Source organism: Megascapheus bottae, chromosome 4 (assembly GCF_031878675.1).
Source record: "Megascapheus bottae isolate mThoBot1 chromosome 4, mThoBot2.hap1, whole genome shotgun sequence".
NCBI classification, from domain to species: domain Eukaryota; kingdom Metazoa; phylum Chordata; class Mammalia; order Rodentia; family Geomyidae; genus Megascapheus; species Megascapheus bottae.
In genome coordinates this window covers 40,276,734-40,294,248 of record NC_143512.1, presented here as the reverse complement: position 1 = coordinate 40,294,248, position 17,515 = coordinate 40,276,734, and the positions used below count along the sequence as shown (strand labels likewise).

The window sequence follows — 17,515 nt, the reverse complement described above, 5'->3', positions numbered from 1 at the left end:
CCACCAACAGTGTAGTAGTGATCCCTCCTGGCCACATTCCCACCATCATCTGTTATTAGATTTCTTGATCATGGCCATTCTAACTGGAGTGAGGTGGAATCTCAAAGTTGTTTTGATTCACATTTCTTTTATGGACAGAGATGTTGAGCATTTCTTCATGTGTCTATAGGCCATTCTTCAGAGAAGTCTCTTAAGCCTTTGGCCCATCTTTTGTGCATTACTTCTCATACATTGATACCCCTTGTTATGTTTTTGTCATCGTTTCCCTCCCCTTATCCCCTCCCAATCATCTTGTTTTCCCCCCTTCCGTATTCCAAATAAACACATATACAATATATCAGGTAACTAAGTCAGATACAGTAACCATATGAGATTAACCATAATGGCAAAAAAAAGAGAAGAGAAATATCATAGTACATTAAGAACAACAATCACAAAGATGCACCTCTTGTTTCCATATCTTAGAGTTTGTTTCATTTAGTCTCATCCTATATGACCTTATGTACAAAGTCCTTCACAACAGACATCTCAGATGGCTGCTTCTGTCTCTTCTGTCATGTTGGTCTTCATGTTCTGTCATGTTGGTCTTCTCAGGCTCTTAAAGATCAAGATCTTCCTCAGAAGACAAGTCAGAAGTTAGCTCAGCCTCAGTCAGTCAGCTGTTAGCTGTAAAGGACAGATAGTAGCTGCCACTGCCGAATTGGTCTTCTCAGGTTCTTGTCCACTGAAGTTCTCCTGAGCAGACATCTCAGATGTTGGCTCAGCCTTGCATAGTAAGCTCTCAGTAGCGGAGGGGGACAGACAATGATTGACTCTTTCTTAGCAGATATCTCTGAAGTTGACTTAGCCTCAAGCAGACAGCTCTCAGTAGCTGTGAAGGACAGACATCCCTGCTGTTGAGTTCTTGTGTTCCTAGATTGAGGTCTTCCTTAGCATTCACCTTAGATGTAAAGTCGTCTGTCAGCAACTGTGAAGTGTAGGCAATGGCCATGCTGTCAGAGGCCACTATCTTTAAGAATCCTGAGAATTGAGAGGTTCCCCAGCAGACATCTCAAGTATTGGCTTACCCTTGCACACACGGTTTTCAGTGGTTGTGGATGAAGGTCAGTGAGTGGCCACTGCTGTCACGTTGGCTGCCCTGAAGAGCAAGTCCCTCTCAGCAGACATTTCAGAAGTTGGCCTAGGCTTACACAGTTTTCAGTATCTGTGGAGTAATGGTGACTGCTGACAATGGTGACTACCCCACATTTCCTGTGGACCAAGAGCCTCCTCAGACAGCTCACAAACTGGTTGTTAATCAGCTGTCAGAAGCGTGAAGGACAGACAATGGCCACTGCTGCCACGTTGGTTGTCTTTGGTTCCTTAGGAAAGAGGTTCACTTCAGCAGATATCTAACATCTTGGCTCAGCATTGCATAGTAGTGTTGAACCCAGGTTCTCTGTTGGGGAGGGGAGTCCTGGGTTCCAAAGTCTTTCTTGGCAGATGTCTAAGAGGAGACATCTTGAAAGATGGTATTTTCTATTTGTGTTAGAGTTAAAACTTATGCTACATTTTTTTTTCTTAATCTTTCTAGCCTCCACCAGGCAGTGTGAAAATGCCTAATGTACCCAATACACAACCAGCAATAATGAAACCAACAGAGGAACATCCAGCTTATACACAGATTGCAAAGGTTAGTTCATATTAACTATTAGTATGAGAAATTACAATATCAGTATTGCAAAGTAATAGAACAAAGTAATTCTTGAGTCATTCCTTAAAGTTTTAAATCACTTGTAAAACTATATTAGTTATTGTGTCACTGAATAAGTACTTGTACTTCATCAGTATCTAACTTTGTCATATGCCTTATTGAATATAGTTCATCATTAAACAAATCATGGAATTTATGTATTATCTTGGTGCACAATTTGCATGATGAAATTTTTCTTGCCTTTGTGTGTGTGTGTATACCAAAACTAGGATTGCTAGTACTGGACTCTCATTGGACCTTTTTACTCATGACAACCATTATACCACTTGTGCCCCAGCTCCACTTCTGCCTTTTTTTTTTGCTGGTTAATTGGAGATAAACATCTCTGAGATTTCTCTGCCCAGGCTGGCTATGAACTGATATCTCAGTCTCTTGAGTACACAGGATTAAAGAAATGTGCCTTTTTCCTTAAGGCTTAGTGTCCTATCATTTGAGCCACAGCTTCTCTTCTGGTGGTTAATTGGAGATAAAGTCTTAGGTACATTACTGCTTGGCCTGGCTTTGAACCATTGTCCTCTGATCTCAGCCTCTCAAGTAGTTAAAATTGCAGGCATAAGTCACTGGTAGTTTGGCTGCTTCATGCAATTTTTTTGCCAGTCCTGGGGCATGTACTCAGGGCCTGAGCACTGTCCTTGGGCTTTCTCAAGGCTAGCTCTGCCACTTGAGCCACAGCACCACTTCCAGCTTTTTTCTATGTATGTGGTAGCAAGGAATTAAACCCAGATCTTCGTGCATGCTAGGCAAACTCCCGGCCCATCTATGCAATTTTTCATGCACAATTTAGATACAGAAACAATGACAGGATAATAGGTATTGTTGGGAGAGAGTTATAATGGCTAATCAGTGGGTAGTAGGGGGAAAAAAGCAGAGTTAAGTAAGATGCTGGGTTTCACCTAGAGTTTGGATGGATTTGTAGATTAGAATTGCTTAAGTATCTCCTTGTCTTGCCTCAGCATCTTATGACATTGAAGATACTTTAAAGTACTCTTGTAACACCGGGAGCCTTATTTATCCTTTTTCTCAGAGCCAATTCAGATTTGTTTTCCCTTTGCCTCCCCTCTCATTTAGGCATAAGTCACCTTAACTTCATTTTGTAATATTACCTCATGACTGATTACTGTTAATATTATAGGTTTCCCTTACCCTATGAACTGAACATTCCACTGAGAATTATCATAACTGCAAGATTAAAATGAGCCAGATATCACCATAATTTCTGAAACTATATTTTCAATAAAAATTTTCAACAAATATATTTGGGGATCTCATTGGCATTATACTTCTATCATAGTAGTGAGGAGTAGCAGATAAATGTTAAGAGTATTATGTTCTTCTGACCACCTACTTACATATGGGAAATTTTTGTTTAGGAACATGCTTTGGCTCAAGCCGAACTTCTTAAGCGCCAAGAAGAACTGGAAAGAAAAGCTGCAGAATTAGATCGTAGAGAACGAGAAATGCAGAATCTCAGTCAACATGGTAGTATCCTAAGAAGTTTGAAATGGAATTTCTTTTGTCACTCTGGTCATTTGGTTTATGGATAAAACCTGCCTTGTTCCTGTTCTTGCAGGATCAGACAGCAGATTGCCTACCTGATCTTCTGTAGCTCTCCAATCTTGGCTAATTTGTATCGTCTTCTGATAGAGATTAGAATAGTATTGGCCTTATCACACAGAAAGTGAATGTAAACTTGATAACTTTGGTTGGGCCCAGGAGCCTTTGATCTCAATGTTTTCTATTGAGGGTGCTTGAGTGTTGCCCTATATTTGACTCTTAACCTTTTTCAAACCAGCTTCACACTATCTGTTGTGGTTCTTATAAATGTATCATATTTGCCAAAGAATGTTAGAAAAATACATTTGAATTGAGCCAGGCTATTTGCTGTTTTTATGATAAAGAAATGAATGCTGAGTTTGTTATGAAATTTTTCAGACTGTGATTCTCAAAGATCACTTTAACTATTTTTTGATGTTTTTTCCTGTGTTGGTGCTAGAGATTAACTCCAGGGTGTTGTACTTGCTTGGCAAGTGCTTTGCCACTAATCTACACCCAACCCCCAAAGATCACTTCAAGTGAATATTTAAGGGAATACTTTCAGTCTCTGGATAAATAGGAAGAAGGTTAGCTGGATAAGGCACAGGTAGGATGCCTGGGTAAAGATGAAATAACAAGGCCAGGAAAACAATAAACAGAACAGTTCTTCCTTATCTTAGAATGTGTAGGTAGAGCCTCAGAAAGGCATGTTTATCCTGGTTACTTGCTTGATTGCAGCATAGAGACAGTCTCTATAGGTGTTTCTGAAATAAGTGTAAACAGTAATCTGTCCTATTTTCTTCACACAGCTAAGTAAAAATTTTATCGGAGAGACATTTTAGTAAAAGTAATAACAAAGAGTAGAAAATTAGTAAAGTTATATTTGTAGTAGTGCATTTTATATTTTCACCTATTTACTCATATTTAATCTTTAGTGCAATCCTGTGAGGTCAGTCCAGTTGTTACTCTTTTTATAGTTGAAGATACTCAAGCTCTGAGAGGTTAGACTGCCTCAGACCTCCTAGCCAGTAAATGTCTAAGCACTTCTGGCTCCAGAGCCTGCTTTCCTGCTATTCTCTACTGTTTTTGTTAGTTTTGTTTTGTTTTTGCTTTAGAACAGTGGCTAACTTTTTTTTTTTTAACTTCAATTAGTTATACAGAGGAGGATTACGTTGGTTCATTCCACTGCCATTGATTATTGTAACGTAACCATCCTAGCCAACTGTTACTTTCTCTATTGTTCTCTTCTCTTGATCCTGTGGCTTAAACTCAAGGCCTAGGCACTGTTCCTGAGCTTTTTTACTCGACTAGTGCTTTACCCCTTGAGCCACAGCTACACTTTGTCTTTTTTTTTTTTGGCCAGTACTGGGGCTTCAGCTCAGGGCCTGAGCACTGTCCTTGGACTTTCTCAAGGCTAGAGCTCTACCACTTGAGACTGAGCACCACTTCTGGCTTTTTTCTATGTATGTGGTACCAAAGAATTGAACCCTGGTCTTTGTGCATGCTAGGCAAGCACTCTACCACTAGGCCAAACTCCCAGCCCCACTTTGGCTTTATTTGGTGAGTAATTGGAGATAAAAGTCTCATAGACTTTTCTGCCTGGGCTGGCTTCAAATCATGATCCTTACATCTGGTGCCAGCTCGACTGTTTCTTAAATAGTAAGAGATTGGTAAAAGTGTGTGAACTATACGAAAGTTTTTTCTGTGCTGGGAATCAGACCCAGGACTTTGTACAAGTGTTCTACCATTGAGCTATCACTTCAATCCCCAAATTTGAATACTGTAATTAATGTAACAGAGGACACAGGTTGGAGAGAATCAGATCATCTTTTTTCTACTATAAAAATTATTTTGGTCTATAAAAAGTATACAAAAATAAAATTAGTCAATGACTGAATTTTTGAATTTCCCTTTCTTACAGTTTTACCATTTTTTTTAGATAAATTATTTGGGTGTTGTCTTTTTCTAGATTTTGATACTTGCAAATGATTCTTTGGTATTCATCTTTTTTTTCTTCATAAAGTTAACAGTAGAAAACCTGAGATTTAGAAGACAGTTTTTCCTCTCTGCATGGTTTGGCATTTTTATTGAAATACTTAGGACTCAGAGGAGAAAATTGTTGAAGACTTTCCATGACAGCCAGGCTCGTTGCAACTTTGAAATAAATGATTTAAGGCAGAGTCTCAGAATATGTTGTAGTACTTTTCTTTGATTCTAGTTTCTTCTATACATAAATGATTCCTGCTAAATCTGATATGACACTGGAAAAGTATTTGACCATCTATTTTTTTATAAAAATCATAATTCTGAGAATATTTCTAGAGCTATAAAGCTTAACTTTCAAAGTTCTAGGAATTTAATTGTAATAATTTTGTTTTAAAATAATGACTATTAAAATAATAGGGGTCTTTGTATTGAAGCAAAAATAGAAATAGGCCATATTATAACTTGTCTTTTAATTTACAGGAAGAAAAAATAATTGGCCACCTCTTCCTAGCAATTTTCCTGTGGGACCTTGTTTCTATCAAGATTTTTCAGTAGATATACCTGTAGAATTCCAAAAGACAGTGAAGCTTATGTACTACTTGTGGATGTGTGAGTATAGAACATTTTTTTATTTGGAGTTCATATTTTCATTAAAATAATTTTATTATTAGAAAGGTGATGTACAGAGTAGTTACAGTTACATAAGTCAGGTAAAGAGTACATTTGGACAATATCATCCTTCTCTCAATCTCTTCCAATTTTTCCTTCCCATCCTACCCACAGGTTGTAAAACTCCAATTTTTATTTTGGTCAGTTATGGGGCTTGAACTCTGGGCCTGGGCGCTGTCTCTGAGCTCTTCAGCTTAAAGCTACCACCCTACCCCTTAAGCCACAGCACCACTTCTGGTTTTCTAGTGGTTAATTGGAAATAAGAGTTTCACAGTTGGTCTTTAGTGCCTGGACTGGCTTTGAACCTCGACCCTCAGATCTCTGTACTCTGTTCATTTGATGAGATAAGGTTTCACTAATTTTTTTTTTTTGTCTATGCTGGCCTCACTAATTTTTTTTGTCTATGCTGGCCTCAACTCATGATCTTTCCTATCTCTTCTTCCTTAGTAGCTGGGATTATAGGTATAAGCAAGCATGCTCAGTGAAATACACTAGAAATGATAGAATTATAATATGTAATCTGTGTTTTTGGCTAGGAAAAACCATGTATTTATTCAAAATGATTTTCTTTTGAAGCAGTAGTCTGTGTCATAGATGTTATGTTCTTCAAGGAAAATGGATTGTTGTATGATTTCCTTTGGAAAAATGTGTGCTATGTTTATACAAAAGAAGACCTTTAAAATGTTTAATGCATGCATATACTAAATTCTGTTAACTATATGTTATGACTTTTAAAAATACTATAAAATAAACCAAGTTTTTGTTTTTGGTTTAACATAGGGCTTCTTGGTTGCTTGACAGGCACTTTATTTCTTGAACCACACCCCAACTTTTTTTGGGGTATTGTTTTTATGAAGATAGGATCTTTATGTATGGAACACCCTGAGCCTTTGCTCTTTATAACCTTAACCATCATTACTGGGGTGGCAAACATATGCCACTGCACCCAGCCATTGTTCTTGCCTGGTAGCTGATGACAGGTGTGTGCCACTTGCCCAGTTACTTCTTAAGATGGAGTAATTCGAACTTTTTTTTGTTTGTTTAGACAGTCTTCCTACTTAAGTTTCCCACTGTAGCAGGGATGACAGGAACATGCCACTATGCCTAGTGTTTTCAAGTGGGATGGGGTCTCGTGATTTTTTGTTTGGATTAGATTGCTCCCGCATAGTTGCAATGTCAGACACACATCATTGCACTGGCTTTCTCCTTGTTGACATGGCAGCAATGCTATCAGTAGGGAAATAGGGATCTTTTCCTCCAGACTATTCTCGGACTGTTGGAGCTTTGGGCTTCTCCCAGAGTAGCTAGGATAACAGATGTGAGACACCTGTACCTGGCCTTAAACTATAATCTCAACATGGCTTTGAGTACAATTTACTTCTTAATTTTCAAGTGGTTCTGAATACTATAATTCTTGAAAATACTTGAGGCAATTTATGAAAAAGAAAATTAGAGCATATATTTTGGTCTGTGATGCTCGTATAATTATGACTCATGGAATACAAAAATAAAGTCAAGCTGTCAGCAGGTTTGCTGTATCTACACAGACTTCCCACTTACTCTGTTTCATTTTATTACAAACGGTAATCCCCGCCTGACTGGCAGTCATTGTGTCAATGGGAAGATGGCAGTTGTGTCACAACAGTAATGGGATTTATAATTTGTAGGGTACATTCTTATTTTATAATTAGTGAGACTCGTCTTTTTTTCTAAATAGATCATTTTCTTCAGAATCTTTTAGGAGCATCCTTCATGTAAATGAAGTGGTTAGGGGATATGAGAATAATAGTATTTTTTCAAACTCTTACATTTGTTTTCTTGTTGAGAATTTGCTTTACTGAATCCCCAGTGTCTGTAGCAGTATATGTATTTTAATATTAAAGGTATAATTCCATACATGTAGGTGATAACCAATTCATATAATTTAATCAATGCATCTCTTCCATATCTGTGCATTTTATGTGTGTATACTTTAAAATGGATATGTTACCCAACTTATATCCATTAACATTTTAGGCACAAGTTATTTGTCTTAACAAAAATATGGTGTGGGAAACAGGAACTTGAAAAAATTATTCAATAAATTTAATGAATTGGAGATTGGGAAAATGGTTAGTTTAATTAAATGGTTTAATTAAATGGCTGACTAATGTTGATGGTTTCAGAATAGATTGATTTACATTGAGGAGTACATAACTTTCAAAATATTTTGAAAATAATATATTTAAGAATAGTTTTTATGGTATTGTTAATTGGCACTAAAGAGGGCTCAGAATTCCAATGAGGATTCTGTTTTGGAGCAGTATCAGAACAAAGTTGAGATTTACCACCAGCTTAGTAATGTATCTACATTAAGGTAAAATATATAAGCTGTTATATTTAGTTTGATGAAGCAGCAGCATGTTGTTTATTTGGGGTTGGCCAATGCCTTCATACTAGAGTAATAATTATAATGACAATGAGCATGTGTTGAAAATTTATTTTATACCCAGCACAGTGCCAGTCACTTTGTATTATCTTGTTAAAGTCCTAACCACATCATGAAGCAGATACTACATTTCTTGGTTTTATACATAGGGAAACAAAAGCTTAGTAAATTTGAATTACTTGTTCAATATTATACAAGTAACTTCAGAATTGGATAGATATCTAGCTAGGATAGATCTAGATTTCCATATTAAACCACTTGACAAAAGTACTGAAAGAAATGATTTCCATTTAAATAAATACATTGATGACATACTTTCCAAAGTATACAGTAAAGTAATTTACTGTATAAGTGAACTGAGAAAATTAGAATTAACGCTGAACTTTTTGAAATGTATTTCTTTTTTTATTTTTATTTTTTTGTCAGTCTTGGGGCTTGAACTCAGGGCCTGAGCACTGTCTTTGGGCTTTCTCAAGGTTAGTGCTCTACCACTTGAGCCTCAACACCACTTCTGGGTTTTTCTATATATGTGGTACTGAGGAATCGAACCTAGCTCTTCATGATTGCTAGGCAGATACTCTACCACTAGGCTAAACTCTTGGCCCTTGAAGTGTATGTCTGCATTTAGAAAAGGCTACCTGTGTTAGAAAGAATGCTCCAAAGAAGATAATATACTATGTCAGGTGTCTATTGTAATTCAGAACTTAGAAAAAACATTGTATTTATGGTTACAAATTTATGTCCACTAATACAAAATCTGAGGGCCTGGTAAAGCAAATTGAAATTTTATATGAAAGAGAGGTGTTCACCTTGCACATCTGTAAACAAAACGGCTTCAACTTTTCTTTAGCATTTGGCTTGTCCTCAGAATCCAGCAGTGTAGATTAGCAACCTAGATCATGCTTTCACATTGACAAAGTGTTCCGTATGTGCTGATTTTTGCATAAGTGGACAGATTGTTCATTAAATAGCCCTATGATCTTTATTGAACTATAAGTAAATGATTTATTGATTATATTGATGAGAGATTTAAAGCATCCTAGAATATGTGACTTTATCCTGTTCTAATGACTGATTTTGATTTATTAACATACTTAAATATTTATTTTTATGTTGGGTTTATTTAGATTGAATAGGCGTTTTTTTTTTTTTTTTTTTTTTTTGCTAGTTGTGGGATTTGCACGCAGGGCCTGAGCACTGTCCTTGGACTTTTCTCAAGGCTAGTACTCCACTACTTGAGTCACAGCACCACTTCCAGCTGTTTTCTATGTATGTGGTACCAAGGAATTGAACCCAGGTCTTTGTGCATTCTAGGCAAGCACTCTACCTCTAGGCCAAACTCCCAGCCTATGAATAGGCTTTTTATTTGTTAATTTTAGTCAGTTTAATTTGCATTTTATGCCATTTATAGTATTTTGGTTTACTGGAAAATTTAGTGCCTAAAATTCTATTTATGAATATTTGAAAAATTCCTTTAGGGACTGGGATTTTGGCCTAGTGGGAGAGTGCTTGCCTAGCATGCACAAAGACCCATGTTCGATTCTTTGGTACCACATACATAGAAAAAGCCAGAACTGATGCTGTGGCTCAAGTGGCAGAGCGCTAGTCTTGAGAAAGCTCAAGGACAATGCCCAGTCCTTGAGTGCAAGCCCCAGGAATGAGGGAAAAAAAATTCCTTTAAAGTTATTATCTGTAGTAGATAAGTGTTGTTTTTAGGATCATAGTGTTCTTAGATACTATTTAGGATTCTGATCTGTTAGAGCAAGTGATTATTAATTTTGTTTTGTTTTGGTTGGTCTTGGGGCTTGCACTCTGGGCCTGGGCACTGTCCTGTGCTCTTCAGCTCAAGTCCTCTACCTCTTGAGTCACAGCACCACTTCCAGTTTTCTGCTGGTTAATTGAAGATCAGAGTCTCACAGACTTTCATGCCTGGACTGACTTTGAATTGCAATCCTCAGATCTCAGACTCTTGAGTAGCTAGGATCATAGGCGTGAGGCACTTGAGCCTGGCAATTATTAACATTTGAAGAGTTTGCCAAGGTTTATTTGTGTTACCCTGAAGAAAGGCTTGACCATCTGCGGAAATGATCGTGGTATATGTGTATGAGTGTGTGCTGTTAATAACATTGTCTACCAAATATTTTTTTGCAAGACTTTAAAAAGAATTGGAAGGTGGCTGGATGCCAGTTGCTTACGCCTGTAATCTTAGATACTTAGGCTGAGATCTGAGGATTGCAGTTCAAAGCTTGGTTAGACAAAAAAGTCCATGAGACTTTTTATCTCCACTTAACCACTAAAAGGCTGAAGTGGACCTGTGGTTTAAATGGTAGAACATTAGCTGTGAGCAAGAAAGCTTAGGGACAGCTCTCAGGCAGTTGAGTTCAAGCCCCAGACCTGCCCTCTCACTCCCAAATTGTGAATCTATGAAAGGGAAGTTTCCTTATAGATAGTCTGCATCATCACTAAAAATTGCTATTCTGTTTGTATTTTTAGTCCAGTTTTTGTTCTGTAGTTTCTGTTCTGTAGTTTCATTTTCTGAATAGGAGTTTTTCCTAAGTCTCAACTAACAGCAGGCTTAATTCTTGGGTCTTGGTTAGAGTCACCTGGCAGGTTCCTTTCTCAGGGAAAAAGACCTAAAATGGCGCCTTTTTTTTTCTTTTTTTGGTGGGTCATGGGGCTTGAACTCAGCCTGGGTGCTCTCCCCGAACTCTTCAGCGCAAGGCTACAACCCTACCCTTGAGCCATGCCCCACTTCCCATTTTCTAGAGATGAATTGGAGATAAGAGTCTCAGGTACTTTTGTGCCTGGGCTGGCATTGAACCTTGATCCTCAGATCTCAGGCTCTTGATATCTAGGATTACAGGCGTGAGCCATCATGCCTGGCTAACTTTTTTTTAGGGTCTGCTGGATTTACCACCAAGAGTGTATGTATTGGATCTCAACTTTACTGTGTCTTGTTTTCAAATCAAATGTGTAAGAAACAGCAGTAATTTGAAAAACCTTAAATGGAAATATTCTAACATATATTTTGTCATCAATCAAAAATATAAATGGAATATAAACGTTTCTGTTTTATTTCCTGCAGTTCATGCTGTAACATTGTTTCTCAATATCTTCGGATGTCTGGCTTGGTTTTGTGTTGATTCTGCAAGAGCAGTTGACTTTGGACTGAGTATTCTGTGGTTCTTGCTTTTTACTCCTTGTTCCTTTGTCTGTTGGTACAGACCACTTTATGGAGCTTTCAGGTAAAGTGTATGCTTTCAAATGTACTCTTTAAAACCAGTAAATAACTTCTAGTATTTGTTAAAGGGAAAACAAACATTTTCATAAGAAATTTTATTAATAAACAACATACTTACTGTATTTTTCCAAACAAAATAACTATTTCCCAAGAACTATTTAGATTATAAGATAAAATATATTTTGCATAGTATTTATTAATCACTAGTTAAGACTAACATTTACCTGTTAATGTGTGTGGTATATTAATAGCTATTGGGAGATAGCAAACTTAGTAGGTTTCAGAATACTTGGTTAATTAAGCAAGTTTCTTCACTTTTCCTAATTTTTGAGACTTTTTTGTCTGGTGTACATTGGGGCTTGACCATGCAACCATTATTATTTTTATGGTGTACCTGGTTGGATTATTGCCAGAAGTGTGGCCTAATGGTAAAGTGTTTGCCTAGCATTCCACAGAAAAAGCAGAAAGTGGTGTTGTGGCTGAAAGCTCAAGGACAGTGCCCAGGACCTGAGTTCAAGCCACAGGATTGGGGTAGAAGGGAAAGAGGTGCTTCTTCCATAATGCACACCCCCATGTGTATGAGCACTTCACATTGCCACGGGGTCGTAAATGGTTGGAGGTTTCTAATCACAGGGTGCTGGAGAAGACTTCAGCCTTTGAAAGCTGTATTTGGTATAAGCGTAGCCTCTGCCTACTCTGTTTAATGAGGACATGAATAAAGCAGTTGTTAAAAAGGAAATACATTGATCAAGATGCAGTCTCATCAAGTGACATGTGGAACTGAAACCGCTTTGTACAACCAAAGTCAATTTTAAAAATAAAAAACAAGTACTGATACTGGGCCCAATGGCGCATGCTGATAGTCCCAGTGCCTTGGAGGAGAACTGTGACCCTATGGAGTCTAAGGTATCCTGTGCAATATAGTGAGATCTGTTTCAAAAAAGAAAAAAAAAATCAACGAATGAAAAAAACCCCTAAAACATTAAAAAAATAAACATTAGGAAATATTGGTGGAGATGATTATTCTTTCATTTTGATTTTGCCAGTCCTAGGGCTTGAACTCAGGGCCTAGGCACTGTTCTTGGATACTTTCTGCTCAAGGCTGTGCTGTGTCACTTGGGCCACAGCACCCCTACTGGATTTTCCTGTGTATGTAGTATCAAGGAATTGAACCCAGGGCTTTGTTCATGCTAGACAAGCATTCTACCACTAAGCTGTGCTCTCAGCCCAAGAGATATTTGTTCTTTATAGGCAGAATTAAAATTATGAAAATAGTCATACTGCCCAAACCAGAGTCCCAGTATTATTCTTCACAAATAGAAAACATGATCCAAGAATTCATATTTAAACCAGGTGCAGTGGCTCACGCTTGTAGTCCTAGCTACTCAGGAATGAAAATTTTTAAATATATGCCACAATATGATTGCATCTTAGGATAAATGTACTAAGTGAAGGGATCCAGACCTCCCCCTCACCAGAAAATGATATGTTATACGATCCTATCAATATAAACTCTTCATCAGGCAAACCATAAAGACAGAAAGCTGTGAATGAAGTAGGGAGGAGAGGAAGTAACGGCCCCAAGGAAACATTTGAAGTTGTTCAAAGTATTACTTGGGGAAAAGTCCAGGTTTGTACTTAACTAGTTTTAAATTTTTGTCAATACTTTGTAAATATTTATGGTTTATTGTATGGCAGTTTTATAGAAAATTGTACAAAGACAAATTCGTGTCTGAAGGTGGATTATGGTGTATTAGGAAATTAAAAGGACAATGTAAGATAGAAGAATATTGAGTATTTGCATTAGAGGTTCACAAATACTTTTGTTGTTTTAATTTTCAGCCTCAGTTAGTTGCAACTTTAAGGTGTAAATGTTAGTCTACAAGTAAATGTAAAGGTAAATGTTAGTCAACATGTACATGTAAAAGAATGAGAAATGACATTTTTATTTGGTCCTGTTTTTTTCTCTCTTTTAAAGGAGTGACAGTTCATTCAGATTCTTTGTATTCTTCTTCGTCTATATCTGTCAGTTTGCTGTACATGTGCTCCAGGCTGCAGGATTTCATAATTGGGGCAATTGGTAAGATTACACTATTAACTTAATATTGTATAAATTGTTAATGTAGTCAATTCATATTTTTAAAATGCAGTGTTAGCAGGTATCATTGGCTCATACTGAGAGGCTTGAGATGTGAGGACTGCAATTGAAAACCAGTCTGGGAAACTACAGCTCCAGTTAGCTAGCAAAATACTGAACTGGAGATAAGCTCACGTGGTAGAGTGCCAGCCATCCATAGAAAGTCCAGTTGAGAATACGAAAGCCTTGAGGTTAAGCTTTGAGAAAATGCACATGCAACTGCACATACATATACACCAGACAAAATAGTTAAAAATACAATTTTAAGTGTCCTAAGATGTATATACATACATATGCATATGCATTCTCTCTCTCCCTCCCTCCCTCCATGAACTGTAGTTAAATAATCATGTAATTGGAGAATCTGAGGACTTCAGTTTTGTAGTAGTGATTGGCTGTCAGGCAGCTCTTAGTTTTGTATACTGAACATATATATTCACAGAGAATTTATATAGATGTTTAAAATTAGTTCTTGGAAAAAGTATTTTTATTAGTTATTTTTTTGGTATTTGTCCGTTATATGGTTAGTGTAGATCTTCTCCCACTCTGTAGGCTTTCTACTTAATTTGCTAGTTTTGTCCTTTGCCATACAGAAGCTCTGCAGTTTCATGCAGTCCCACTTACTCAGACTTTCTCTGATTTGTTGTGTTTCTTGGTCCTTATTAAGAAAGTTTCGACCTGTGCCAAGGAGACCTAATGTATCTCCTATTCTTTCTTGTAAAGCTTTCAGTGTATTTGCTTTGATCCATTTGGAGTTAATCCTGGTGCAGGGTGACAAACAAGGATCCAACTTTAGTTTTCTGCAGGTGCTTAACCAGCTCTGCCAGCACCACTTGTTGAAGAGGCTGTCTTTCTTCCATTCTATTTTTTTGGCTCCCTTATCAAAGATTAGGTGGCCATAGGTCTGTTGGTTAATATCTGGGTCCTCAGTTCTATTCCATTGGTCTTCAGGCCTGTTCTTGTGCCAGTACCAAGCTGTTTTGGTCACTACATCTCTGTTATAGAGTCTAAAGTTTGGCATTGAAATTCCTCCTGCGCGGTTCTTCTAAGAATTGTTTTTGCTATACGTGGTCTTTTATTATTCCTATGAAATTTTGGATTGCCTCTTCTATTTCTTAAAAAAATGATGTTGGGGTATTGATGGGTATTGTGTTGAATTTGTAGATTGCCCTTGGCAAGATTGCCATTTTCATGATGTTAATTCTTCCAATCAAGGAGCATAGGAGATTTTTCCATTTCCTCAGTTCTGCTTTAATTTCTTTTTTCAGGGTTTTAAATTTTTCATCAAAAGGTCCTTTACATTCTTAGTTAATTCCTAGATACTTTATTTTCTTTGAGGCTATTGCAAAAGGAGTTGCTTTCCTGATTGTTGCCTCATTCCTCTCATTGTTGGCATATAGGAAGGCAGTTGATTTTTGAGGGTTAATTTTATACCCTGCTACCTTTCCATAGTTTTGAATCAGCTCAAGGAACTTGGGAGTGGAGTCTACAGTGTTCTTTAAATACAGAATCATGTCATCTGCAAAGAGGGAAAGCTTCACTTCCTCTTTCCCTATTTGGATCCCCTTTATGCTTGTTTCTTGCCTTATTGCTCTGGCTAGGAATTCTAATACTATGTTAAAGAGGAGTGGAGAGAGTGGGCATCCTTGTCTCATTCCTTATTTTAGAGGAAATGGCTTTAGCTTTTCGCCATTAAGTATAATACTTGCTGTAGGTTTGTCATACACAGTCTTTATTATACTGAGCAATGTTCCATGGATCCCTAGTTTCTCCAGAGCTTTTAACATAAAGGGGTGTTGGATCTTGTCAAATGCCTTTTCTTCATCTATTGAGACGATCATGTGCTTTTTGTCCTTGCTCCTTTTGATGTGTTGAATTATATTAATTGATTTGTGTATGTTGAACCAGCTTTGCCTCCCTGTGATGAATCCAGTTTGATCATAGTGTATAATTTTTTGATGAGTTGCTGAAGACGGTTGGCCAGTATTTTGTTGAGAAGTTTTGCATCAGTATTCATCAAAGAAATGGGTCTATAGTTCTTTCTTTGATGAATCTCTGTCTGGTTTGGGGATGAGGGTTATAGTGGCTTCATAGAATGAATTTGGCAGAGAGCCTTTGTTTTCAGTTTCATTGAAGGACATGAGGAGTATTGGTGTGAGCTCTGCTTTGAAGACCTCATAGAATTCAGCTGTGAATCCATCTGACCCTGGGCTTTTCTTGGCTAGAAAGTCGCAGAGTTCATTTTTAAGTGTCCAGTGAGCACCACTGCTTAATAGCACACTTTTTTAATCTTTGAGAAAAATGATTTCTCTTGTTTTTTAAAACAGATGGGGAAAATGTCAAAATTGAACATAGCAGCACAGAAGACTCTGTCAACGAGGGCACATACAGGATGACCTCTTGAAATAGACATTGTATAATTGAGATATTTTAAAATTTAATTAAAATTTATCTTAAGGTAGTTATAGATTTATGTATAGCTGTAAGAATTACATGCATAGAGATCCCAGATACCTTTTACCAGCTTCCTTCAGTGCTGTAAAATATACTAAAATACAAATACTAGGACCTTGATAGTAGTCATGATACAGAATATTTCCAGCACCAGAAGATTCCTCATATTGCTTAATTAAGGCTGTGCTCACTCCCTCCTTAGCCTGTTAGTTATTTCAGTTATTTTGTCTTTTTTTTTCCCCAGTTCTGGGGCTTGAACTTAGGGTCTGGGCACTGTCCTTGGACATTTTTTGCTGAAAGCTAGCATTCTGGCCACTTGAGCCATAGAGCCACTTCTAGCCTTTTCTGTGTATGTGATTCCAGGGAATCGAACCCAGAGCTTCGTGTGTGCTAGGCAAGCACTCTACCATTAGACCACGCTCCCAGCCCCTATTTTGTCTTTTTAAGAAGGGTATGCTGGGCATCATAGCTATTCAGGAGGCTGAGATCTGAGGATTGTGGTTCAAAGCCAGCCCGGCACTAAAGAACCTGAGACTCTTATTTCTAATTAATATCTAGAAAATGGGAAGTGGGTTGTGGCTCAGGGGAAGCGCAGTAACCTTGAGCTGAAGAGCTTAGGGATAGCGCTCAGGCCCAGAGTTCAAGCCCCACGACCCACAAAAGAGGTTATATATAAATGTATTTATGTAATGTTCTTATATAATTATAGCATACACTGCTGACTTTTTCACTCAGCAAATTCTTGAGGTTGATTCAAGTTATTACATGTACCAGTAGTTTCTTTCCATTCTTGAGTAGTTCCATAGTACGAATATGAATGTCCCACCATTTTTTTTTTTTTACCATTCACCAGTTGAAGAACAATTGGATTCTTTGTTTGGAGCTGTTATGAATAAAGCTGTTAGGAGTGTTCATGGGAATGTTTCATGTGATACTAAGTCATTTCTATGGGATAAGAATAATGGTTGGTTTGTGTTTAAGAAACTGACAAATCATTTCCTAGAATGACCTACTGTTTTATATTCTCTCTAACAGTTTTATGTGATTTTACCTCTACCTCTTTGCTCACAGGTATCACTATTTTTTATTCATTTGACTTGTATCTTGATATCTCATTGGGATTTGAATTTGCATTTTTCCTAATGACTGATGCTGTTGACATCTTTTTCTGTCCTCTTAATGATATATCTCATATCTCTTTGCCCATTTTCTACATATGTTTTTTATATTGATGGTCTTTTAAGTATCTTTGTATTCTAAAAACAATAACATTGTTTAACACGTGAAAGTCCTTTCTTCCATAATTCAGAAAAT

At 37.2% G+C, this 17,515-nt stretch overlaps 1 protein-coding gene across 1 annotated transcript in view; it reads left to right on the top strand.

The window, feature by feature from the left end:
* Scamp1 (secretory carrier membrane protein 1) overlaps positions 1-17,515 on the top strand; it is a 65,146-nt gene that overhangs the window by 37,763 nt on the left and 9,868 nt on the right. The window contains exons 3-7 of the mRNA XM_090331735.1: positions 1,574-1,672; positions 3,124-3,232; positions 5,753-5,881; positions 11,455-11,614; positions 13,589-13,690. Coding sequence (XP_090187861.1) covers positions 1,574-1,672; positions 3,124-3,232; positions 5,753-5,881; positions 11,455-11,614; positions 13,589-13,690 — 599 coding nt within the window. The remainder of the gene's footprint in view (positions 1-1,573; positions 1,673-3,123; positions 3,233-5,752; positions 5,882-11,454; positions 11,615-13,588; positions 13,691-17,515) is intronic.